Source organism: Mauremys reevesii, unplaced genomic scaffold, assembly GCF_016161935.1.
Source record: "Mauremys reevesii isolate NIE-2019 unplaced genomic scaffold, ASM1616193v1 Contig2, whole genome shotgun sequence".
In the NCBI taxonomy this organism is placed as follows: domain Eukaryota; kingdom Metazoa; phylum Chordata; order Testudines; family Geoemydidae; genus Mauremys; species Mauremys reevesii.
Window position 1 is genome coordinate 1,122,680 of NW_024100826.1, and position 25,803 is coordinate 1,148,482.

Here is a 25,803-nt window from a genome sequence, read left to right on the forward strand (position 1 = left end):
GGTGAGAATGACTCGGGGTCATAGGTCAGAGGTTACCGATACCCTGGCTTGGACACGTCCATTAGTCCTGCTGCTTCGTTTGTAATCAGCCAATCCTGACATTAAGCTGATGGAGACCCCGCCCACTGGAGCCTACCCAGCCAATCAGACGCAGAATGAATCACCTCTCAGCGTGTGGCGTTGCCTCATCAGCACCGCCCGCAACCAATAACTTCTCGGCTCTACGGTGATGTTAGCTTATCCCGCCCTATCTCCCCATTGGATGCAGATAGCGACAAACAGGCAAAACAGCCAATGAGAAGGGGTAATGGCGAGGCCAATGGGATGGCACTGACGGCTAACACCAGCCAATAGGCTGCCAGGACCCGCCCAGCAGAGGCCGCTAGGCCAATGGGAGCGTACGGGCGGGGCCGCGGCAATGGTGGGCGGGACTCCTGCCCCCGGAGAGGGGTGGTGCCGCCAATGGACAGCGCGCGGGGCGGGTGACGGCGCAGCGCACGGAGGGAGGAGGGGGCAGGGCACTTGGGCTCCGGGCGGCGGCGCGACGAGCTCTCGGACGCGGCGCGAGATGTCGGAGCTGCGGGCGGCGGGGCCGGGGCCCGGGCCAGGCCCAGCGGCGGCGCCCGGACCCTCGGCACCGGCCGCAGGAGGCAGCGGAGGCTCCGGGCCCGGACCGAACACCCCGCTCCCCTCGCCGGGCCCAGGCGGCGGCGGCGGGCCCGGCTGCCCCGTTGGAGCGGGCCCGGGCGGGGTGACAGCCACTTCCGGGTCGGGCAGCTCCGCTTCCGGGTCGGCCCGCGAGGGTTGGCTCTTCAAATGGACCAATTACATCAAAGGGTATCAGCGGCGCTGGTTCGTGCTGAGCAACGGGCTGCTGAGCTACTACAGGTGAGCCCCGCCCCCGGCCTGAGCCCCTCCCCCCAGCCCTCCTGCCCCATAGCAACGGGCTGCTGAGCTACTACAGGTGAGCCCCGCCCCCGGCCTGAGCCCTCCTGCCCCATAGCAACGGGCTGCTGAGCTACTACAGGTGAGCCCCGCCCCCGGCCTGAGCCCCCTCCCCGCAAAAGCTACTACAGGTCACGGCACCCACTGTGCTGGGGACTGCCTCCGATTGGGACCCCACCCTAGGGAGAGTGATTTAGCCCTGCAGCTATTATAGATCCCATCCTTTCCTCACACTGACAAATCTCCGGGCCTGGGATGTCCCAACAAAGAGGCTCCTTTTCCCACCCAGAGCAATGGATTCCTTGAGTACTGTAACTCTTGCTCTGTAACCCCCTTCATGTTTAGAGCCTGCTGGGAAGAGCCCATTTCACATTCTCCCAAAGGAGCATTGGAGGGCTCAGCTCCTGTCCTCGCATCAAAAGGTTTATACATTAACTCAGATAGTGATTGCTCTCTTTCTGCCTCTCACAAGGAAGGATGTTCTTGTAGTTAAAGGACTGGATTGGGTCATTTAATTCTCTGGTGTGCTACAGACTCCATGTGTGACCTTGGGGAAGCCAAATGTTCTGTGCCTCATCTGTAAACTACAAATAATATTACCCTGCCTTGCAAGGGTGTGGTGAAGATGGGCCAGATAAGTATGTAGACCAACAGATAGCAGGGTCCCTGCCCCCACATGTGATGAAGGTTCAAAACCCCTAGGGAAAGAGAGAGAAACTCCTTGCTTATGCCCTGAACAGTGGGCTTCTCAGCTGCTACAGGTACCTCCCCCCCCCCACATTTGCAATGAGCTCCTCAGTTACAGTCGCTGGTGGCCACCCCTACAGAGAGCGTTTCCCAAGAGCAACAGGTTCCAAGGTTGTTGTAAATATCAGGGATCTTCCTGTACAGCAAGACCCCTGTAGAGAGAGAGAGAGAGAATAGCAGAACTAGAGGGAATTCAGAGAAAGGTGATGAAAATGATCAAAGGATAACTCTTTCAGGCAGAGAGATTAAAAAGACTGGGATTGCTACTTTAGAAAGAAGATGAATGAGAAGGGTCATGGTAAAAGTCTATAAAATGATGACTGGTTTTGAGAAAGGGAAATCGGGAGCTTCTGCTCTCCCTGTCTCCTAACCCTAGACCAAGGGACATTCAAAGGCGATACTTTTTTTGCACCAGTGTGGTATTAGCCTGTGGAACTCACCGCCACATGAAGTCATCGAGGTTCAGACTTTAGCAAAATTCAAAAAGGGATTGGACAGCTATGTGGAGGTCAAGAACATCCAGATTAATTAAAGATTTTTGGAAGGGATATTAAAGATTGGCTTAAGCCTGAAATTTATTAGGACGAAAGGAGGCCTAAAGTAAGAGACAGATTATCCCTCTCCTGTCATGGCAGCGTTCTTACATCTTACTGTGTGCTGGCCACTGGCTGAGACAGAGTATGGGACTAGATGGACCTTGGACCTGATCCAGTTTGGCAGTTCCTATCCTTACCCACCAAAGCAGTGGGCTCATCATTTACTGGGATACCTAACCTGAAACCCCCTCTATCCTTGTTACAAATTCCAGCAAATAGATCCTCTTCCAGGAGATTCCATCCCATCCCCATCCCTTGGTAGCTACAGGCTTTTCAGTTAACACTGGCACTGGAAAATCTCACTGAGGCTCCTGTGGGGGAGATCTACTCCCATCCCGTCTTCTAGGCAAATAGCTTCTAGCTAATAGAAATACCATGACCCTACCTCCTGAGCATCTGTGGAAGGAGACACCCATCCAGACCAGTTGGTTCCTTAGCTACTACAAACACAGGAGCAAGCAGAGCAGCAGACTCCTCATCTACTATAGGTATTTGGACATGGAAAGTCGCTCCCCTGTCCTCCTCCCCCCCCCCGCAAGGGAGAGGCAAACCCTTCCATATCCCCACCCAGCACAATGGGCTGCTGGTCTGTTATAGATATGGGTGTGACCAGGGCCGGTCACTCCAATAATTCCCTGGGACCGCCACCCTCCCCCATCCAAACCCAGAGTGACAGGTTGCTGAGCTATTCCAGCTACAAGCAGCACAGTGTTGCTTAGTGGATAATGCACTGGACTGGGACTCAGGAGACCTAGGTTCTATACCCAACTCTGCTGGGCCACCTTGGGCAAATCAATTCCTATCTGTTTCCCCCATCAGTAAAATGTGGGTAATGATACTGACCACCTTTGTAAAGCACTTTGAGATCTACTAATGAAATTGCTAGATAACTGGCTCAGCCCTGTCCCAGGGAGAGACCCCTCTGGGTTCCTCAGCTGCTAAAGATACCCCCGGCAAGAGAGATGTCTTTTGTCCTGGGGACGTTCTTTTCCATGAAAAGCAATGAGCATGCAGAGTGCTGGGATTCTTAGGTAGAGAGACCCCTGCCCAAACTCTTGCTGGATAAAGATCTCCCATCCCCCCGTCCTCCCCAGCCAAGGCCACTGAGTACAGGGCTGCCCTATTCACTCACCCTAACTGGGCTTGCTGAACAAAAGGTTCCTTAGTTATTTCAGAGACTGGGGTTCCCTCTTGCTTGGAGTCACCCCCCTCCTCCTCACTGAGCTACTGGCAGGGCCAGAATTTCCCCTCACTTAGCAGAGAGATTCCCCCATGTTATCCCTTCTTTGGAACAATGCTGCTACAGATGCCCCATCTGCACTCTCCTCCTCTCTCACTCAGTAATAACCCCTATGTACTGAGGCCATCTCTTCCTGATATTCCCTCTGAGGCCCAGCTGGCTGAGCAGAGCCCCCAAAATTTGGTGAAGTAGCGGGAGGGGGACTCCTTTGTTCCTTTGGTTGGTGGCTGGTGCCCGTCAGGAAACTGCAGGGGCAGGAGGCCAACTCTGAGTCTCGGCGCTTGCTCAGCACCGCTCCGCTGTTTGGCAGGTAGAGCATTGAGCAGACATCATTCACATTCCCTTGTTCGGCTCAGTTTTGGGGCATCCGGAGCTGCTGGCAAACCCTCCTGCTGCCAGCCCCTAATTCCCCTTCCCCAAACTGGGAGATGGCACCGTGTTTCCTTACCTAAACTGGGTTACACACACACACTGAGCTAGTGACCTATAAGTAGCACTGGCAGCTGCTAACCCTAAGCCCCTTGCAGCCCATCGTACATTGCCTTGCATGCCCTTGGTTAACACTCTACCCAGAATCACAGGCTATACGCAGCAGCCCCCTGAATAGCGGTTGGTCCATAACATGTCTCCTGGGTTCCTTCCCCCTTCAGGGACTAATCTGAGCTTTTAACAAAATATTTATTGTTCCAAGTGCATGGATCAGTGAGGTGTAAGCTCAGGGGATGTGTGGTCAGTACAGCCCTGCAGTGACTTGTGCCAGGAGGGAAGTGGAAGGCAACCTCTCTGTCCTCCCTAGTTTGGGTGAGTGGGGCATCAAGGACATTGCCCACACAGCCAGAGGGGCCATGTGCACCTCCTGCCCCATCTGACTTTTGGACAGTGCAGGAGTGTTGGAGCTCTGAGGCAGCTCCAGCCTGCTCCTTGTGTAACAGTGCTGATCAGTCTGGCTGATTGTGGGTACCAAAGTGCCACTGTGTGTGATGGAGGGATTCTGTGCCCTGGGCCCTCCGAGGTGCTGGGGTGGGAATAAGGACTGCTCTCCTCTACCAGGGTGAGCACGTTAGAGCCTTCTATAAAAATCCACTGAAATCTTTCTCCAGTCTCATCTGCCCTGAAGGATCTCAAAGTGGTGTTTAGATTGGACTCAGGCATCACTTTACCCAGTCCTGTGAATTGGAATTGGCCAACATGCCCAGGTTGGGGTGGGGAGTGTGATAAGATTTTAATCACCAGGGCTGCTTACTTCAGCACGTTGTGTAGCCTGGTATCCACCACCCCACTGGGGCCTTGAGTCACTACCGCCCCGGAGGGCATTCCTTCCTGAATTGTTCGCATTACTGCTTGTAGCGCCTCAGGGTTTGCTGGGCATCTCCCATTTGACCTGGCTTTGCATTGGGCAGCCAGGAAGTAATTTCATTCCCACCTGCATGGTAAATATCTGCAGGTAGAGCAAAACTATTTTGCACACCCTGTCTGTAGCTGACATCTGAGCCCCAGAGCCTGCACAAAGGTTAAAAGCTTTATCAGAGGCCTAGAAGATTGGAGAGAGAGGGAGGGGATGGTTCCTCCTGCCAAACCCAGCCCCACCCCATGCTTGATGAGGGCTCCTTCATATCTGCCCCTGGCAAGTAGATGTCTGACAAGCTTGAAGCCCCACCCCTGCCACTTTGGCTACTGGGAGGGAGAAGGGTTTTTTTCCTGCCATCTGTTGGGCTCTCAGCGAAAGTAAAACTGCCCCTACCCCATCCTCCTAGCTGCTGTGAGTGTGGCTGTATGGGGCTATGGGTACACTACACATGCTCCAGCTGTGGCTACCCCACTGTAGCACTGTACTGTAGAGGGGGCTTTGCAGCTGTAGCTACGCCACTGTATAGGGTGACCATATGTCCCATTTTGGCTGGGGCAGTCCCCTTTTTCACCAACACTGGGCATTTGTTCCAGCTGCAAGGCAGAGCGGAGAGTGGCAGCTGCTGCCCGGGGGTCAGCTGAAGGCAGTGTAACCGGCCAGCAGCAGTGGAGAAATTTGCTGCTGGTGGGCAGCGCTGCCTTCAGAGCTGACCTCCCAGGCTGCGCAGAACTCAGCAGGTCAGCCCCAGCTGCAGGCGGCACTGAGCTCAGCCCGGCAGCTGGTGGCACAGGGCTTGGCAGGTCAGCCCCTGGTGGCGTGGGGAGGGCGGCTCTGGGGAGGGGGACTGGGGACCGCTCGGGCAAGCTCTGTGCATGGGAGAAGGGCGGGGGAAGTTCTGGCGAGCCCTGGCTGTCGTGTTTTTACTTTAAGAAATATGGCCACCCTACCACTGTAGCACTGGACTCTAGAGGGAGGGTTTCCTTTGAGGTAGGTAATTCACATCCCCTAGAGGTGGCAACTAGGTCCATGGAAGAATTCTTCTATTCGCCTAGCTGCATCTACCCCAGAAGGTTAGGGCGACCTGACTACAGCACTCGGCATGAAACTTCACAGCCTTGAGTGACATAGCTAGATCGATGTAATATTTAGGTGTGGACCAGTCTGCTTCTTTACTGCATTGGATCCTCCTGAGTGCCTGCCACAGGGCCTGGCTTCTGCTCATATCTTTCCCCAGCAGCAGCATAAGGGAGAAGGATAGTTCAGTGGTCACCGTACTAGCCAGACACTTGAGAGATGTAGGTTCAAATCCTGGGTCTACCACAGGCTCCCTATGTGACCTGGAGCAAGTCACTAGTCTGTGTGTGTCCCTATTTTACAGATGTCACAGTGGCACTGCCCAGCTTCTCCAGGGTGTAGTAGGGATGTTGGATTGTGAGGTGCTCAGATGGTGATGTAAGTGCAAGTAGCTGAGCGAGATTCTTGAGACCCTCACTGTGTTCCAGAGGGCTCGGAATGGCAGCTATGAAACTGACCAGCGTCTTGTTAATGTCACTCTGCTGATGCTCAGGAAAGCCATAAGCAGAGAAGCTGCAGCCTCAGGAAGGTAGCCCTGCTTTTGGTCATGTTGGGAGGATTTTCTTCCCAACCTTAAGGGCTAGAAACTTCATTTCATAAATAAATGAAATCTTAAATCTGCAGAAGGTGGTGACTTTCCTCCCCACCCTTGATGCCAGGCCTGTGGCATCTCAGAAAAGTCCCAGACAAATGGTTCAGGAGTTGTCAGGCAGGCATCTTGATCATAAACTGTTTAAAGTGACACGCCCAGCCTGGCTGAACCCATGGTGGGGTGGCTGCTTGTTAGCTGTTCTCCTCTAGCTAGCCCTGTATTATTCATGGAGTAACTAGAGCCTGGAGGGTAAGAATAGCTGGCAACACAAGCTCATGTTACAGGGCTGGTAGTGTGGGAGGGGAGAATGCATAGTTCCCCTCCCCCAGCCTCCTTGTCTGATACTCTCCAGCAAAGATTTCCAGGGTTTAGGGAGTACTCAGGAAAAGTGGCAGCCCCTGAGATAAAGCAGCTCACCCCCATGTTGCCTTCTCCCGCTTCTCCAAGAGGGTGACCTACAGCAGCTTCGTTGGTGTGCCAGCCCCAAGCTGCCAAAGCCAGGGGGAAAGTGTGGGTGTGCGCCAGCCCTTGGCTGCCTAGGTGTTGCTTGGTTATGCAGACAGGGAGATGGCCCTGCATTGTACCACAGCGATACAGTGGGAACTTCGAACTCATCCTGAGCTGGGGTGGGGGAGGGAAAGGTTGCAGCCTGAATAATTAGATTGGCTGGTGAAGAGCTCACCTGACTGTCAGGGCAGGGAGGCTGTGTGTACTTGCCAAAAGTGATGTCCCCTGCTGGCTCAACTTATCTGTGTGTTTGTTGGGGGGGGAGGAGACCTCTTGACCTTAAGGGGCAGCAAGAGAGGACCCACCCTTCCAGCCATGCTAATTCTGCCATGGCTATTTGGGGGCCTTTCTCTTCCCATCACTATTGCCCAATAAGTGAGATCAAAGGACAGGATCTAGCAGGGACATCTCCCCTGGCCAGCTCTGGAATTTCCTTCTGAGTGGTGGGTGTTCTGTGCGTGCTCCGCTCTGTGCATTACTGGGCATGTTGACAGCAGAGTGTGACGTGGCTAGCCAGGAAATTCACTAGTCCGCTTGGTTAATATTTACTTTGGGAGCAAAGGCTGTTGGTGTGAACTCTGTGAAGCCACATCCACCTGGGGGTTAACACCCCCAAAAGCTAGCCAGTCTGGCCGAGTCCCAGCAGTGAACATAAAATCCCCAGCCATCTGGCCTGCCTAGTGTGCGGCTGGCTAGGCTAAATTACCAGGCAGTTCTATGAAGTTCAAGATCTTGCCCTATTAATAGAAATGCCTGCCAGTCTAGAGAACACATGAGCATAGAAAAGCCTCCCCACCCAGACCCTTAAAAGGGGATTGGCCTGACCCATTAATAGAACAAACTGGGAGCCACTGCCAATGTGGGGGGTGGCATGAGAGGCGGAGAGAAATGCCTCTGCAGCTTGCCATATGCAGTGAAAGCTGGCAGGGAAGAGATCTGGCTAAATGTCCACATAGCAAGCAGCTCAAATCAGAATAAACAGGCAGCATATGGGATGCCCGGCACTCCACAACCACCCCTCTGGCTGATTCCAGAGTTCTGTCTAGGAAAGAGGATGGGATGCTGGGGGAACAGGGGGATGCTGAGATGATGCCATGCCATGCCATAAGAACAGCTATATTGGGTTAGACCAATGATCCAGCTAGACCACTATCCTGTCTGCCACTAGTGGCTGGCACCAGATGCTTCAGATGGGATGAACAGAACAGTGCAATTAACAAGTGAACCATACAGTCCCAGCTGCTGGCAGTCAAAGGCTTGAGACACCCATACCATGGGGTTGTGTCCTTAGCTATCTCAGCTAGTAGCCATTGGTGGTCCTATCCTCCAGGAACTTATCTAATTCTTCTTGAACCGAGTTATGCTTTTGGCCATCACAACGTCCCTTGGCAAAAAGTTCCACAGGTTGACTGTGCATTGTGTGAAGAAATACTTTCTTTTGTTTGTTTTAAATCTGCTGCCTGTTTATTTCATTGGGTGACCTCGGTTGTTGAGTTATGTGAAGGAATAAATAATACTTCCTTATTCACTTTCTCCACACCATTCACGATTTTATAGACCTCTATCATCTCCCCTCTTAGTCCTCTCTTTCCCAAGCTGAACAGCCCGTGTCTTTTTAATCTCTCCTCATATGGAAGTTGTTCCAGACCCTTAGTCATTTTTGTTGCCTTTCTCTGTACTTTTTCCAATTCTAATCTATCTTTTTTGAGAAGAGGTGACCAGACCTGCACGCTTTATTCAAGGCGTGGACATATAATGTCACTATATAAATCCATGGTATTTTCTGTCTTGCTATCCAGCCCTTTCCTAATGGTTCCTAAAATTGTTAGCTTTTTTTGACTGCTGGTGCACATTGAGTAGATGGTTTCAGAGAACTACCCACAATAACTCCAAGATTTTTTTTTTTTAAGTGCGAACACTAATCTAGACCCCATTGTTTTGTATGTATAGTTGGGATTATATTTTCCAGTGTGCATTAGTTTGATTTACCTACATTGAAATTCATTTGCCATTTTGTTACCCACCCGCCCAGTTTTGTGAGATCCCTTTGTAACTCTTCACAGTCAGCTTTGTACTTAACCAGCTTGAATAATTTGTTATTGTCTGCAAACTTTGCCACCTCACTGTTTACCCTTTTTCCCCCAGATCATTTATGAATATGTTGAACAGCTCTGGTCTCAGTACAAATCCCTGGGAGAACCCACTGTTTCCCTCTCTCCAGTGTAAAAACTGATAATTTATTCCCACCCTTTGTTTCCTATCTTTTAACCAGTTACTGATCCATGAGAGGACCTTCCCTCTTATCTCATGACTGCTTGGCTTGCTTAGGAGTCTTTGGAGAGGGACCTTGTCAATGACTTGGTGAAAATCCAAATACACTGTATCCACCAGATCACCCTTGTTCTCATGTTTGACCCCCCATCAAAGAAGTTTAATAGATTGGTGAGGCATGATTTCCTTTACAGAAGCCATGTTGATTCTTCCCCAACATATTGTGTTCGTCTATGTGTCTAATAATTTTGTTCTTTACTATAGTTTCAGCAAATTTGCCTGGTACTGAAGTTTAGGCTTGGTGGCCTATAATTGCCAGGACTGCTTCTGAAGCTTTTTAAAAATCAGTATTATATTAGCTATCTTTCAGTCATCTGGAACAGAGGCTGATTGAAGTGATTTAAGTTACATACCACAGTTATGGCTTAGGTGTGGGAATCTCCTTCTCATACTCTCCAGGGAAGACTGCTGCAAATAATTCATTTAGCTTCTCTGCAACAGCCTTGTCTTCTTTGAATGGTTCTTTAGCACCTCGATCATCCAGTGGCCCGAGAGACTGACAGGATTCCTGCTTCTGATGTACTTTAAAAAAAAAAAAAGTTGCTGTTAGTTTTTGAATCTTCTGCTAATTGTTCTTCAAATTCTTTATTTAGCCTGTCTATACTTTTACACTTGACTTGCCAGAGATTGTTCCTTCCTGTTTTTCCTCAGAAGGATTTGACTTCCAATTTTTAAAAGGTGTCTTTTTGTCTCTAACTGACTTTTTTACTGTTGTTTAGCCAAGGTGGCATTTTTTTGTTTGGTCCTCTCACTGTTTCTATTGTTTGGGGTATACATATAGTTTGAGCCTCTATTGTGGTGTTTTTAAGAAGTTTTCATGCAGCGTGCAGGCATTTCACTCTTGTGACTGTTCCTTTTAATACCCATTTAACGATCTTCCTTATTTTTGTGTAGTTCTCTTTTTGAAGTGAAATGTTACTGTGGTTTGTCTTTTTTGGTATTTTTCCCCCTACAAGGAAGTTAAATTTAATTGCACCATGTTGCTATTACCTAGTGGTTCAGCTATGTTCACCTCTTGAACCAGATCCTGTGCTCCATTTAGGACTAAATCAAGAATTGCCTTCCCCTCCCGCCCCCCCACCACCCTGCCTCCTGTGGGTTCCAGGGCTAGCTGCTCCAAGAAGCAGTCATTTATAGTGTTTAGAAATTTTATCTCTGCATCCCATCCTTGGGTGACATGTTCCCAGTCAATACAGGGATAGTTGAAATCCCCAATTATTATTAGGTTTTCTGTTTTTTTGCAGCCTCTCTAATTTCCCTGAGCATTTCACAAGCACTGTCACCATCCTGGTCACATGGTCAGTAGTTTATTCCTACTGCTATACTCTGAGTAGTCAAACATGGAATTTCTATCCATAGAGATTCTGTAGTACAGTTTGATTCATTTAGGATTTTTACTATATTTCAATCTATGCTTTCTTTCACATATAGAACCACACCCCCACCAGCACACCTGTCGGCTTTCCCTGAGCCCTTAGTTTAAAAACTCCTCTATGACCGTCTTAATTTTACATGCCAGCAATCTGGTTCTGTGATGCCCCTCTCAGTGTTGACTTGGGTTACCCATTGTTTTCCTTGGTTCCCCACCCTTCTCCACCATAATCGCAGATCAAAAGCGGAGATGCGTCACACCTGTCGTGGGACCATTAACCTAGCCACAGCCAACATCACTGTGGAGGACTCCTGCAACTTCATCATCTCCAACGGTGGGGCACAGACCTACCACTTGAAGGCCAGCTCGGAGGTGGAGCGGCAGCGCTGGGTCACAGCCCTGGAGCTGGCCAAGGCCAGGGCTGTCAAGATGCTCGCTGAATCGGGTAAGGGGTGTCATGCGCGGTTTCTCCGAGGGAGCTCCATGGAAGAGGAGGGAGGGACCCAGTGGTGGTGCAGTACAGAGGACACAGGGGAAACTAGGAATGAGTGAACACAAAGGGCTAGTCTACACTTACCAGACGGGTTGACGCGGTGAGTTCGACTTCTCGGAGTTCGAACTATCGCGTCTAATCTGGACGCGATAGTTCGAACTCCGGAAGCGCCGCGGTCGACTCCGGTACTCCACCACTGCAAAAGGCGGTGGCGGAGTCGACCTTGGAGCCGCGGACTTCGATTCCGCGGCGTCTGGACGGGTGAGTAGTTCGAACTAGGGTACTTCGAATTCAGCTACGCTATTCACGTAGCTGAACTTGCGTACCCTAGTTCGACCCCCGCTCTTAGTGTAGACCTGCCCAAAGACTGAATTCCCTTCCTCTCAGGGCTGGGAGTGCTCTCCTAGATGGGGCTTGGGGTCTCAGGGTGGAGTGCTGTGTGTCAAGAGGGGGGATCTGAGCCCCTTAAGTAATTGTATCTCCCCGCTCCTGTGGCTTCCAGCTCAGAGTTCTCTTGAGAGCTGCAGGTGATTAGAACCTTGCATCTGAAAGCAGCACCACATGCTTCACCCCGAGATACCAATCACCTTTCCATTTTAGAGATGTGACGTGTAGCCTGGCGATCAATAGAGTTTTACTCGTCGCCCAGTTGGGATTCCTGGCATGTTTCGTTCCATCCTATTTAGAGTCTCAGCTCCTCGGGGCAAGGACCACGCGTCTCCAGCCTTGCCCGGCACCAAGCCTATGATTGTCCAGTCACTGCTCAGGGCCCGCTGAACTGCGTACCCAGTGCCCCATGGCAACACACGGCCTGGGGGCTTGTTGCCTTCCAGCTTGCTTTAGTATAAAGGGCAGATGGACTCTGCTTTACCCAGTAGGCTGTTCAATCTCTGGTAGATCTGTAGCTCCAAAACTACATCCTGTTTGTCTGTGTCACAAATCTGCCTGGCTCCCAGTCCCACGTCTAAGCTGCTGTGTTCTGCAGCAAGAGGCATTTGAGGCCTTTCTTCCCCCTGGACTGATATGTTTAGCTCCACTGAATTTTATTTCCCATGGGAACACGGGGGGTCTGACTGTGGCTCAGCTACCGCCTCGTGCTGTCTGAGGTTGTGGCATGAATGCGCATAAAGATCTCTCCACACTCAGGCAGCCGCAGTTGGAATGTTCGGGAAAGTGAAATCAGCGCCATTGGAAGGTGTCCGGCCATCCCCAGGGACTGAATTTTGTGTTTGACAATCTGAGTTCTTCGCCTTTCTGCTTAGAAATAGACATTAGCACCAAGCGGATTGGTTTTCTAGCTTTACTGTTGGGAGTGAGATCTGCATTTTTCAGTGAGCAGTACTTCAGGTCCAATGTGAGAATTCCCTGATGGTCTCTGAACCTCTCTAATAGTGTCAGCTGTTATCTCCTTTAATACAAAAATGCCAGGTCTCCTCTGACCGCTGCTTGAACAGCAGCTGTCACTTTTGCACCATGTAATATAGAACAAATGATGGAACAGGTCTGGAAAATGAAAGGTTACTTGCAGTTTTGAGATGGGGGGGGGGAGAATATCCCAATTTTTCTAGACCTGGTGTGGCCAATGTGTGGTTCCGGAGCCACATGTGGCTCTTCAGAAGTTAATATGCGGCTCCTTGTATAGGTACCAACTCCAGGGTTGGAGCTACAGGCACCAACTTTCCAACGTGCCTGGGAGGTGCTCACTGCTCAACCCCTGGCTCTGCCACAGGCCCTGCCCCCACTCCACCCCTTCCTGCCCCCTCCCCTTAGCCTGCCTTGCCCTTGCTCCTGCCCCCCAGTCTCCTGCATACCACCCCACGCAACAGCTGATGGGGAGGGAGGGGGAGGTGCTGATCAGTGGAGCTGCCAGTGGGCGGGAGGCGCTGGGAGCCGGGGGGAGGGGGCGCAGGGGAGCTGCTGTGGGGCTGCTGACGTATTACTGGGGCTCTTTGGCAATGTATGTTACTAAACTCTGGCTCCTTCTCAGGCTCACGTTGGCCACCCCTGCTCTAGACCTTTTCCAGATTAGCCTGTATGGACATAGCAAGTGATTAGCTATATCTGGTTGGGACAGTATGTACAGCTGCCAGCACAATGAGGTGTCACTCCTGAGTGGTGCCTTTGGGAGCGACCCTAATAAAATTATTTAATGTAGCTCTGCATTGGCCTGCTTGGGATTTCTGGACCTCGGGTTTTGGGGGGGGGTGGGTGGGTTTCAGGACAACGTAGACCACTAAAAGATCAGCTGTCATGTCTTTATTGACTCTGACAGTAATCAAGACTTAGCATTATCTCCGCCTTCTCTGTCTGCGAATTCCAGGATTTGGGGCTCTGGTATTCCTGAGTTCTAATATATACTGTAGTGTTGGCTCTCTTGCTGTTGAACACACACCTCATATGCCAGGACTCCCAGCCACATGGTCAGATCAGAGCTTTCCCTTAAGATTTCCTGGCTTGATCTGTTCTGATAGTGTCTTCACATAGACTTCTTGGAGCCACTTATGCAGTGAACAGCCCTGCCCATTAATTTTATCCCGGCTTTAGAATAATCATTTCAGATTCTGTTTTGAAAGAGAGGGGGGGCACAATAAATAACCTCTCTGGAGTAAAAATGCCCTCCCTCTTTAATTCCAATCCATGCTCCTTCTCAGCTGCCTGGGGTCAGCAGACATATGCTGTTCGGCCAAGGAAGAAAGCTCAAAAGCCACTGTCTGTTAAAGCTCTGCCCTAACAGTTCAACCAGGGCTCCAGCACTTCAGCTGCTGAGATGTCACCTGAGTGGAAAAGGCAGCGCCCAATCTGCTCCAAGGGTAGAACCAGGAACTGAGACACATTGGTAGCTGGCACGGAGCATAGGTGTAATAATTCTTGCCAAGCGATTGGGCTGCTCCCTTGAGCACTAGCTGGAGTTTTGTGATGTGGCTTATGTAGATTGCAGTGCGGGAGCCCAGCTGCCAGCATGGGTCACTAGCAGTGGTTCTGTAACCCACAGCCACTCTGTGCCCACCAGTGCTGGCCAGGTCACAGATGGAGCCGTGGCTAACAGAGCTGTCTTTTTTAGTCCAGGCAGGAGCGGCTTATGTTTTGAGAACCAGAGGTCCTATGGTCAGTCCCACTGCTGACCCCAGCCAGGGGTTGGGTGGTACAATTCCAACCTGAGCAGCCATTGGATGATAGCTGCTGTCAATCATTACTGACCTCCAGCTGGATTGGATAGGATGAGGCACCATTTCCCCTGAGCTGTCCAATCCACTACCATCACTTTGTGGAGACAGAATGTAGGAAGTGCTGACAGTGTCTGAGGAGCAAGGGAGGGTTTGGTCTCAGCAGGGGTGGCTCCAGGCACCAGCACGCCAAGCGCGTGCCTGGGGCGGCAAGCCACGGGGGGGCGCTCTGCCGGTCGCCGCGAGGGCGGCAGGCAGGCTGCCTTCGGCGGCACGCCTGTAGAGGGTCCGCTGGTCCCGTGGCTTTGGTGGACCTCCCGCAGGTGTGCCGCTGAATCTGCGGGACCGGGGGCCTCCCACAGGCAAGCCGTCGAAGGCAGTCTGCCCACCGTGCTTGGGGCAGCAAAATACCTAGAGCCACCCCTGGGTCTCAGGGGAGGGTTTGGTAACACACGTGGCCAGTTGGCGCTGAGTATCCCTTCCTGGCTGGATGTGACGTGGCTTGTCCTTGATACCCCTCCCACCCCCCAGATGAGTCGGATAACGAAGAGTCTGTATCACAGACGGACAAGACGGAGCTGCAGAACACACTGCGCACCCTGTCCAGCAAAGTGGAGGACCTGAGCACATGCAACGACCTGATTGCCAAGCACGGCACGGCACTGCAGCGCTCCCTCAGCGAGCTGGAGACCCTCAAGCTGCCCGCCGAGAGCAACGAGAAGATCAAGCAGGTCAACGAGCGAGCCACGCTCTTCCGCATCACCTCCAACGCCATGATCAATGTGAGTGTGGCCAGCGGTGGGGGGTGGAGCTGCAGGGATTACACGCCCCGGCATGCGCTGCTCCAGATCAGAGAGGCCTCTCGGATCAGTGCAGAACTTTGCATGCTAGATCATATGCTGTGTGGGGCAAGCAGCTGTGGCCTGTGTGACGCAATAAGGCCCTGATCACTATTGCAATGAAGGCGATCTCTGGAGCAGAGGGCAGATGTATTGTCCTATGTAAGTCAGTACAGGCAACCTACAGGTTCCAGCTCACACAGTGATTTTTCTGAGAGGCCTGTGCGGGCGTTGTTCAGCGATCGCTCATCTGGCTATTGAGGGTTGAGGTGTCACTCCCCGAGTGCCAGAGGGAGATGGGGAACCTGATTACAGGATGTATCGCTGGGGGTGGGGGAGGTTCCCAATGTGCGCCGGTCCCCAAAAGGGAGCTGCGGCTGTGAGGGAAATGGGGATCTATGCTCACTCAAATGACTGGGACGACAGAGCCTTCAGCTGGGAGCCCCTTCCACTTCTCTGCCTGTTGTCTCAGCTTTGTAAACTGCTGTGCACTTGCCAGGGAGTCACTCTCCTCAGAGCTGCCTCTAGTCCTCAGAACCTCAGCACAGAGGGGCTCACAAGGAAGATGATGTCTTGACAGGCCAAAAGACTTATTGTCTGGGTGGCTGCTGGACGCTTGAGCTGGGGTGATGGCTGGGACACTGCCAGTGGCATGAAAATTCCCCTGCAGCTCTTGTTTGACCACAAGAGGGCAGCATTGCCCCTAGTGGGAATAAGAGGCATCTGGAGACTACGTACGCATGCTGAACAGACCCCGCTAAGCCTAACACAGCGCTCCTGGGGCAGGGTGGAGTGCAGAGCTGTGGCAGTGACCTGTGCTTTTCCTTGCAGGCCTGCCGAGACTTCCTGATGCTGGCACAGACGCACAGCAAGAAGTGGCAGAAGTCCCTTCAGTACGAGCGAGACCAGCGCATCAGACTGGAGGAGACCCTGGAGCAGCTGGCCAAGCAGCACAATCATCTAGAGAGAGCCTTCCGAGGGGCCACTGTGCTGCCAGCCAGCGCCCCCCAAGGCGGGGGCTCTGCTAAAGGTCAGAGGGCAAAGCTCCTTCCCCAAGGTTGCATTGCAGCAGTCTGCTATTGCTCTTGCTGGGTGATGCAAGGAGCTCTCCCTCCACTCTCCATTGTTATGCACTATTCCCTTCTAGAGCTCCCCCTACTGAGAGAGGCTGGGACTGGAGTAGCCAGGAGCTTCTGCAACAGCAAGCGCTCCTGCCCTGCTCCTGCTGGAAGAGATCAGGACTGAAGTAGCTGGGAGCTCACCCCAGGGCAGCACTGCTTCCCCGCTCCCAACAGTGCCCTCTGGTCTGGTGGGAGAGGCTGCAGCTGGAATAGCTGGGAGCTTCTGTGACAGCCAACACTCCTTCCTTGCTCCATACAGCTCCCCTTGCTGGGAAGGGTCTGGACTCAAATAGCCAGGAGCTCTCCTATAGCCAGCACTCATGCCCTGCTCCTTCTAGCTTCTCCAAGCAGAGGGTGCTACGACTGGAATAGCCAGGAGCCACCCCACACAGCCAGCACTACTGCCTTGCTTCCCATGATGCCTCCTGCTGGGCTCCAGGCAGATGGAGACTGAGGACTCTTATGTATAGCTTGCCACCATTCCCTCTTGCAGATGAATGCTGCCCAGGGAAAGGAGACCTGAGTGATGAAGATGACGATAATGAGTTCTTCGATGCACCGGAGATCATCACCATGCCGGAGAGCATGGGCCACAAGTGAGTGATCTCGGGCTGAGTCTCGGGCATCGTTCTCCTTGTTCCTCTGCCTAGCAGGGAGGATGCCCCTTCCCTACGCGTACGCCTGTGGATGATCATGTAGATCTGCTTCTGCTGGTAAGCACCATACTCTAGGTTCCTGTGATGAAGAGGGGTAGCTATCGGCATGGCATGGGCCTCTCCACCTCCCTGCCATGTCCTGTACCATTCCTCTGCTCTCCAATGCGCCTCAGATTGAGAAAAGCCTCTGGCTTGGGGGAGGGAGGGCATTGAGGGGTGCAACGTGCTGACTTGTTTTCTCTACTTCCTGCAGACGCACCGGCAGCAACATCAGCGGTGCCAGCAGTGACATCAGCCTTGATGAGCAGGTAGTTCTGTGCCCGGGGCAGGCACAGTCTTTTTTGCTGATGGAAGCCCCCGGAGAGAGAGAGGCTGTCTGGGGGCATGGGCAGCTATCCCAAGGAATGTTCCTGGCACTGGTGACTTAGGCTTGCTGGGTGCTTTAAGCAGGCATGAAGCCAAGGGCCTGACAAGCTTAGCCTAAACAGGCAGGCCCGTGTGTATGGGAGTGCATGAAAGCTAAGTGGGGAAGAACTAGGCCTTCTGGGAGTGGAGTGGGAGGAGATCTGGTGGGCTGGGTCAAGGAGGGTGTTCCAGGCATAGGAAGCTGCATGGAAGGAGGCTGGAGAATAGAGAAGGACATGGAGGGAGGGAGGCAGTCGAGGTCTGCAGACTGGCTTTCCCTTGGTCATCCCAGTATGGTCTTGCCCATGTCTTGCCCTCAGTACAAACATCAGCTGGAGGACACCAAAAAGGAGAAGAGAACTCGGATTCCCAACAAGCCGAACTACAGCCTCAACCTGTGGAGCATCATGAAGAACTGCATTGGGAAGGAGCTCTCCAAGATCCCCATGCCGGTGAGTCCCCCAGCCTGCGGGGGGGCCGCTCGGGGGCTAGCTCTTTGAAAGAGGATGACCTCCAGATTTCTGTGGAACAGCTGGGAATGGGGCTGCACGTTGATGAGCCCCATTGATCTAAGATTGTTGGGTTCCCAGTGCCAGGGCTCCCTGAGCAGCCATGGTCCTGGGCTCATCCCTTGTCTCTGACTCCTCTCTCCTGCTCCCAGGTGAACTTCAACGAGCCTCTGTCCATGCTGCAGCGCCTCACCGAGGACCTGGAGTACCATGAGCTTCTGGACCGAGCAGCCAAGTGCGAGAGCTCCCTGGAGCAGCTCTGCTACGTGGCCGCCTTCACCGTCTCCTCTTATTCTACCACCGTCTTCCGCACCAGCAAGCCATTCAACCCTCTCCTGGGGGAGACCTTCGAGCTGGACCGGCTGGAGGAGAACGGCTACCGCTCCCTCTGCGAGCAGGTGTGAACTGCCTCTGCCCTAGAGAGCAAACCAGGCTGCCCTGCCGTCTGTGAGGGGGCTCCTTAGAGATCTCCTCCAGCTGAAGCTCCTAGCGCTGCCATCCCTGCCTACCCCACTTCAGATCCCCACACCCCTCTCTTAGGGAAAGCGAGGGGCTGGGCTTGGGAGTGACAAACGATGGCACAGGTCCCTTGGTGACTGTCTCATCCTCTCCCTTATCTCTCCCAGGTAAGCCACCACCCTCCCGCTGCCGCCCACCATGCTCACTCCAAGCACGGCTGGACGCTTCGCCAGGAGATCAAAATCACCAGCAAGTTCCGTGGCAAATACATCTCCATCATGCCCCTCGGTGAGTCCTGGCCACCAGCACCCCCACTGCTAGGCAGTAGGGAGGGGTGAGGGTTCCCATCTCTGCTCCCCTTGCTGTACCCTGTATGCCAGCTAGGGTCTCCAGCCCCTCCTGTAGTGTTGTCAGCTGCCCAGGAAGGAGGATGGTAGAGTGCGGTGAAGATGCTGCCCCAGCCCATCACAGGAACATGCATTGAAGAGAGAGATTCCTGGGATCCATTCCCACTCCGCCACTGCTTTGCAGAGTGATCTTGGGTGAGCCACCCAGCTGCGGTGCCTCAGTTTCTATAATGGAAATGGCCTGAGCTGGTGGGGAGCTTGGAAAGCACGAAGCAAGTGCTACTGCAGCAGGCCAACCCCAGCCCCACAGCTAAGGTGACGTTTATAACCCTAGTCTACCTAGAGCTTTTCAGCCATAGAGATCAGGGTCATGACCCCTATTTTACAGAGTGGAAACTGAGGTACAGAGAGGGAACGTAACTTGTCCAAGGTCACCCAGCCGGCTGGGGCACAGCTGGGAGCTAAGTTCCCTCTAAGCTATGCAGCCACGCAGCAGGCTAGGGAGAGGCACCCCTCCCACAGCCCCAAGCTGCTGCAGCGAGAGGCTGGGGGGAGTCCTCTCTCTCCCTGCCGCAGCCCCAAGGCAGCCTGCACCCCAAACTCCTCATCCCTGGCCTCACCACCAGCCAGAGCCCTCACCCCCCCCCCCACACCTCAACCCTCTGCCCCAGCCCTGAGCCTGCACCCTGAACCCCTCATCCCTGGCCGCACCCTGGAGCCTGCAGCCCCAGCCAAAGCCCTCACTTCCCCGCTCCCCAACCCTCTGCCGCAGCCCTGAGCCCCCTCCCATGCTCCAAACCCCTCGGCCCCACCCCTGCCACATATCACCTCCATATTGGTGCACACAACAAACTTCATTCTGCACATGGATGTAAAAAATTAGAGGGAACATTAGCTGAGAGTAGAATCCAGGTCCCCTGACTCTCAGCCATATCCACTAGGCCACATTGTCTGAGTTTCTTTGCTGGTGAAAGGAACAGTGAATATCCTGGGTCTGAGGGAGTTCTAGTCAATTGGACGGTAACTCCAGAGTGGTGGGGGATTGGTTGTACAATTGGAAGTCTGGAAAGCTTATAAGCTGTTGAGAAATAGGCATCTGCAGTATTTGCTGGAGAGCGTCTTGCTCTTTTGTACCCCTTGTGTAAGAAATCGGACACGCTCTGGGACCTGTCCTTCAGCCCTCTGGCTGCTCCTTGTGTGCTGCTTCCTGGAATTGGTACATGGCATGAGCGTCTGTCCAGAAACTGTGTTCGCCATAATGGCAAATACACACATCCGGCTGAAACCACCAAAATAAAGACGTGCCGCTGTGTGAATGCAGTCGGTCACCTCCAAAGAGATTGGAAAACGAATGAACCCAGCAGTGTTCTGGCTCCTGCAGGGACATCCTCAAATCCAGTGTGCCCCCGCGCCTCCGTCCCGACAGCGCCCCCTGCTGGGAGAGGTTGGGGCTGGAGTAGCCAGGAGCTCCCCATACAGCCAGCTCAGTGCTTCCTAATTGCTTGGCGTGTGTGACTGTCAGATAAAAGCAGATTGGGTTACTGTTAAGTGTTTGGGCTGGGTGAAGTTGGGTTCATGTTGCGTTGGGGCTCTTCTGGAGATGGGCGGGAAGCCTGGATGGGCGCAGGTGTGTGCTGTCTGCAGTGTTGTAAGGCAGCCATTGGGTTAGACTGGCCATTCCCTTCCCCCATTTTTTAGTGCTTCTGTGGCGTGGGCGGGTGGAGTTTGTCCTGTCCCAGCACGGAGGGGAAGTCTGCTAACGGCTGTTCCAACCTCCACCTCCCCGTCTCTAGGTACCATCCACTGCATCTTCCACTCCTCCGGCAATCACTACACATGGAAGAAGGTGACCACCACGGTACACAACATCATAGTGGGCAAACTGTGGATAGACCAGGTGAGCAGGCGGGTTTGGGAATGTGTTCACGTGGCAGCAGTAGGAGGCAGGACTCCTGGGTTCTGTTCCCAGCCCTGCAGTGGCCCCAGGGGCAAGCAAGAACAGGAGCGGGTCATACAGCAGCAGTGGGAGCCAGGACCCCTGCGTTCTATTCCCAGCCATATGACTTGGGCTAGGCACCTAACAGCCGTGGCTCAGTTTCCTCATCACTACCATGGGGGTGGGGGCTTTGAAAGTGCATTGTGAGTGCCGCTGAGCTTAGCTAACCCAAACCTTTCTCCCCCACAGTCCGGCGAGATCGAAATCATCAATCACAAGACGGGCGACAAGTGCAATCTCAAGTTTGTTCCTTACAGCTACTTCTCCCGGGACGTGGCCAGAAAGGTAAGAGGGGGACTCATGGCTCATCCTCATCCTGAGTCTCCTTCCCCACCCCTGAGCAGGGTGCAGTGCTCACCAGGGCAGTGCAGTACAGGGGCTTGGGGGATAGAGGAGGGGAGAGAATAAAAGGGCCAGGTGCTGTGGGGCAGAGAGGGAGGCAAGATGGGAAAGGACCTGTGTAAGCTGCTGCCCCATGGCAGCTGAGGGAGAAGACAGCACATGGTGTATGACATGGCAGCCACCTCTGGGGAGTGACCTGCCCGGCCAGCCCTGGTGTTGGGGCTCAGCTCCGATCCCAACTTGCTGTTGCTCTGGGATCATGGGAGTGCTGAGATAACAGGGCCGGGGGTGGTTGGGCTCTGGGGAATTTGTGGAGGGAGCAGTGGGACTGGGGCGAGGAATCTGGTCAACTCCTGAGTGGAATGATGGCTTAATGAGGAGGAGGGAGGTGGAATATGGTGAATTCTGGCTGCTTCCTTTGGCTCCTGGGAGTGGCACTAGAGCAGGGGCAGGCAAACTTTTTGGCCTGAGGGTCTCATCGGGTTTCAGAAATTGTATGGAGGGCGGCACAGCCTCCCCAAACAGCAAGGCGTGGCCTGGCCCCTGCCCCTGCTTCTTGCCCCCAGGATTCCTGCCCCATCCAACCTCCCTGTCCCCTGCCTGCCCCTGGAATCCCCACCCCTGACTGCCCCCTGATGCCCCATCCAACCCTTCCTCTCATTCCCGAATGCCCCCCAGGGGACCCCTGCCCCCATCCAACCACCTCCTCTCCCTGACTGCCCCTGATACCCCTGCCCCTGATTGCCCCCCGCTCCTCCAAACAAACCCATCCTCCTTCCTGACTGCCCCCTGCACCCATTCAACCCCCCCCCCCGTTCCCCGCCGTATGACCGCCCCGACCCCTATCCACATCCCTGACCACCACCTCAAACTCCCCTGCCTTCTATCCAGCACCCCCACCCCCTTACTGTGCTGCCTGGTGCATCGGTGGCTGGCGGCTGTGGCTGGAGCCAGCCATGCCACCATGCAGCACAGAGAACCGGGTCAGGCCACGGCTCTGCAGCTGCGCTGCCCGGCTGCCCAGAGCATTGCACCGGTGGCGTGGCACGTTGATGCTGTGGGGGAAGGGGAACAGTGGGGGAGGGGCCGGAGGCTAGCGTCCCGGAGCAGGAGCTCAGGGGTCGGGCAGGAGGGTCCCGTGGGATGGATGTGGCCCGTGGGCCGTAGTTTGCCCACCTCTGCACTAGAGGCTCACATGGGAGCTCCCTCATCTCTGCTGCTGTGCTGGGTGGCTGGGGAGACCGCTGCACCCAGTGCCCCACTTTGTACTCTCCATCCTGGCAGGTGACGGGGGAGGTGACAGACCCCTCGGGGAAAGTGCACTTTATCCTGCTGGGCACCTGGGACGAGAAGATGGACTGCTTCAAGGTGCTGCCAGGCAGCGGGGAGAACGGTGCTGAGGGGCGGCAGAGAGCCGAGGAGAGTCAGGTCCTGCTGTGGAAAAGGAACCCCCTCCCGTGAGTGAGAGCTGCTGGGCTGGGGGCGTGGCTGAGACACAGTGCGGGGCTAGATGGTCCAGCATAGCCCCAGCTTCCTTCTGGGCTGTCTGATACACAGGTGCCGGCTCACGCCTTGCCATCTCTGCCCTCCATAGGGGCTACGGAGCTCCCCTCACTTGCAGCCACTTCTCCTTTGCTGGGAGGACTGGCAACCAATGCAGAGATCGGGGATTCCTATGGGATGGGGAAACCCTTCCCCACTGGCGGAGCAGGCAGCAGGGCTGGAGGGAGGATGCCATGGTAGCAGGATCTCCATGGATCCCGTCCCACTGCCATGTCTCACCCTCGGCACAGGAAGAACGCTGAGAACATGTACTACTTCTCCGAGCTGGCGCTGACGCTCAACGCCCCAGAGAGCGGCACTGCCCCCACCGATAGCCGGCTGCGGCCCGACCAGAGGCTGATGGAGAACGGGCGCTGGGATGAGGCCAACGCCGAGAAGCAGCGGCTGGAGGAGAAGCAGCGCATCTCCCGCAAGAAGCGCGAGGCCGAGGCCATGAAGGCCACAGAGGACGGTAAGGAGACTGTTGGCTCCTGGCCCCTGCCCCTCTCCTCCCCCACAGGCACTGCTGGTGTGTCTGAGACCCCTCTCACAAATCTTCCTTCCACCTCCAGGCACTCCCTATGACCCCTACAAGGCTCTGTGGTTCGAGCGGAAGAAGGACCCTGTCACAAAGGAGTTGGCACATGTGTACCGAGGAGGCTACTGGGAGAGCAAAGAGAAGCAGGACTGGAGCTCGTGTCCGGACATTTTCTGAGCTGGAAGTGGCAGGATCAGCAGCAGGAGGAAGAGAAGGAAAGAGGATGGAGGTTGAAGGGAAGCAGCCGATCATGTGACTTCCTTGCCTAGCGCTTTCCTCGAGTGTCTGTCTGTCTTAACCAATCGCTCGTTCCGAATCAATCACCCCAAGCAAAAGCCAGTGGCGGTGATTGGCTGGGTTGCCTTAGCTGATTGACACTGATGTTGATGATGTCTAGATCCCCAGGGCTGGCGCTCTGAGCCCCAATGGCTGTGTCCCCCAGCTCCCTTACACGGCCATCTATCTGTCCAGCTCGGCCCAACCCCTCCGGGAGCTGTGGGGGGAAGAGCTCGGGAGCTGTCAACAGGGGCCAGTCCTTTTCTAACACCCTTAGACAAGGGGAATGTGGGTCAGAACAGAAGCCTCCCAATGTACTTCCCATGGGGGGGGCTGTTTGGGGGAGCTGGGGATATCCTGTATCTCGTATCTTGGTGGGGAGGGGTCAGTCTCCCCTCCCTTAGGCGGGAGCTAGGGGCACCCAAGTGGCTGGGGGAGCCTGGTGAGTGCCCATGGAGACAGAGGAATGTTGCGGGAAGCAATGCAGAGGCGCAGCTCCCCTTCCACATCCCGGAGCGGGGGCGGAGGCTGTGACTGGCCTTGATCTCTGAGAACCCTTCTTTGGGGCAGTCTGCTGAACTTTGCTTCTGATTTCATAAAGGGCCATGGGCAATGAGACCCCCACCCCCTCTGCTCTCCACTCCTCTCCCACCAAGAGGAACGCACCCCACCGTCTTCCCCCTCCCCATGTGCACTCTGGAAGGCGAGGAGCTGCTGTGGGGGTGGAGCATCCCTCTGGCCAAGCGAGCTCCTGTTATATATCTGTATATTATATATATGTAGAGAGAGCTAATATTTTGTTTGATTTCTGCCCTCTTCTTCCACTCCCTCACAAGTGGGTCCCATTTTTGTAACACCCCCATCTCATGTCTCCTGCACAGTGAGTACCCAAGCTCCGCAGAGGTCCCGCCCAGCCATTCAGGCACAGCACTGACCTGGGGGAGAGGGGGAGGGGGTGCTTGGGCCCAGAGCCATACTTGGCTTTGAGCTAGGCCCCTGCCCACTTGAGCTAGCATCCCTCCTGCTCCACTTGGCCACTCCCTTCCTCCTTAAAGTCACCTGCCCCTTCCAGCAGGGAGGACAGAGGCACTGACAGCGGCCAGAGCCGGATCCTGAGGTTCAGAGGTGCTGCCATAGCGGGAGAGGGTCAGGCAGGGCCAGGAATCAGGCCAGCCCCAAAATCAGAGGGGTGTCTCTCTGCAGCCCTGGCTGAAAAATCACGTGCTGAGGTGCCTTCCTTGTATCTTTCATTCTGGGTTCTTCTCCCCCCCCTCCCCCCGACTCCACTGCCTCTGCCAACAGGGTGAGGGGGCAGTGCTTGTGCTGCCTGTGCCTAGACTGCTGGCTGGACGGGGCGGGTCCCCTCTCGCCAGCTCGGTGAGATGAGGCCAAGCCCGGTGCTAGCCGAACCCTGCTCGTTGGGACAGGAGAAGGCACAGAGGGGGCATGGGCCCTCTATTTCCATGGGAGGGACACTAGTAGATTTAAATTAAAAATCCCTCCACTTCTAGTTTTGGGTTTTTTGCCTTACTGTTTTTTCTTTTCTTTTTCTTTTTTTTCCAAGAAAACAACTACATTAAAAAAACCTGAAAGCCCCAGCGGTGTGTGGTGTCACTGCCAGCTGATTTACTGTGGAGACCAGCTCCTCGCTGGGTTGGTATGTGGACCTGCCCTGCTGGGGCTGAACTGGTCCCCGGCTTGGGACTATCTCTTTGGCTGGCTGCTCCTGCAGAGGGCTGGCAATCGGGATGTTGGTCTCAAAGTCCTCTTCCCCTGTGGTTATGGTAGGTTCATCTGTGTACCTGGAGCGAGAGGTCATAGAATGAGTGAAGACATCCAGCCCCCTGCTTTTCCTTCTCGACTTGTGTAGGTGTCTCTCTCCTCCTCTTCAGCATACAGGCCTTTGGGTGGGCTGTATATGGTGACAGAAGCCTGCAGGGCTAGGACATGCTCCCTTCATTCCACTGCCCAGCAGAGTGGGCTTAAGCTCTATGGAAAAATTGAGGGTGGGGGTATGATTTTGCAAGGGGATGTCACAGGCAGAGGGCAAAGAACGCCCGCCCGCCCCATTCCTATCTCCATCATCACTTGGCTTCCCTAGGACCCCACTTCCTGGCTTCTGCCAATTCTTCCTCTGCGGGTTGGTGGTAGGCCCAGAGGGCTAGGCCCAGTCCATACCCCTTGTCTCCCTGTACTCTCCGCAGCAGTCGACAGCTGTCCCCTTGTTCAAACAGGGCCATGCAGTGTTGGGGTGAGAGGGACACTAACTGCTGGGCTGGCAATGTTTTAACAAGGGTCTCCTTTCAAAAAATGTTCTGCTACTGGCACATGGACTACTCCACCGGGGGAGGGGGAAATCATTCC

At 54.3% G+C, this 25,803-nt stretch overlaps 1 protein-coding gene across 2 annotated transcripts; it reads left to right on the forward strand.

Annotated features, from left to right (window-relative positions):
* The first annotated feature begins 553 nt into the window (after nt 1–553).
* Nucleotides 554–25,037, forward strand: LOC120393439 (oxysterol binding protein). Of its 2 annotated transcripts, none has more exons than XM_039517996.1 (14): nt 554–888; nt 10,989–11,197; nt 14,941–15,191; nt 16,080–16,278; nt 16,863–16,965; nt 17,279–17,333; nt 17,751–17,882; nt 18,092–18,337; nt 18,566–18,686; nt 20,539–20,642; nt 20,931–21,026; nt 22,368–22,540; nt 22,877–23,097; nt 23,198–25,037. In XM_039517996.1, exons 1-14 carry the CDS (start codon nt 569–571, stop codon nt 23,338–23,340), a joined length of 2,373 nt encoding a protein of 790 aa, XP_039373930.1. In that variant the 5' UTR covers nt 554–568; the 3' UTR covers nt 23,341–25,037. The 2 variants fall into 2 exon arrangements, with proteins under 2 accessions (XP_039373930.1, XP_039373931.1); XM_039517997.1 differs by lacking the exon at nt 554–888 and adding an exon at nt 939–1,027.
* Nucleotides 25,038–25,803: the final 766 nt, after the last annotated feature.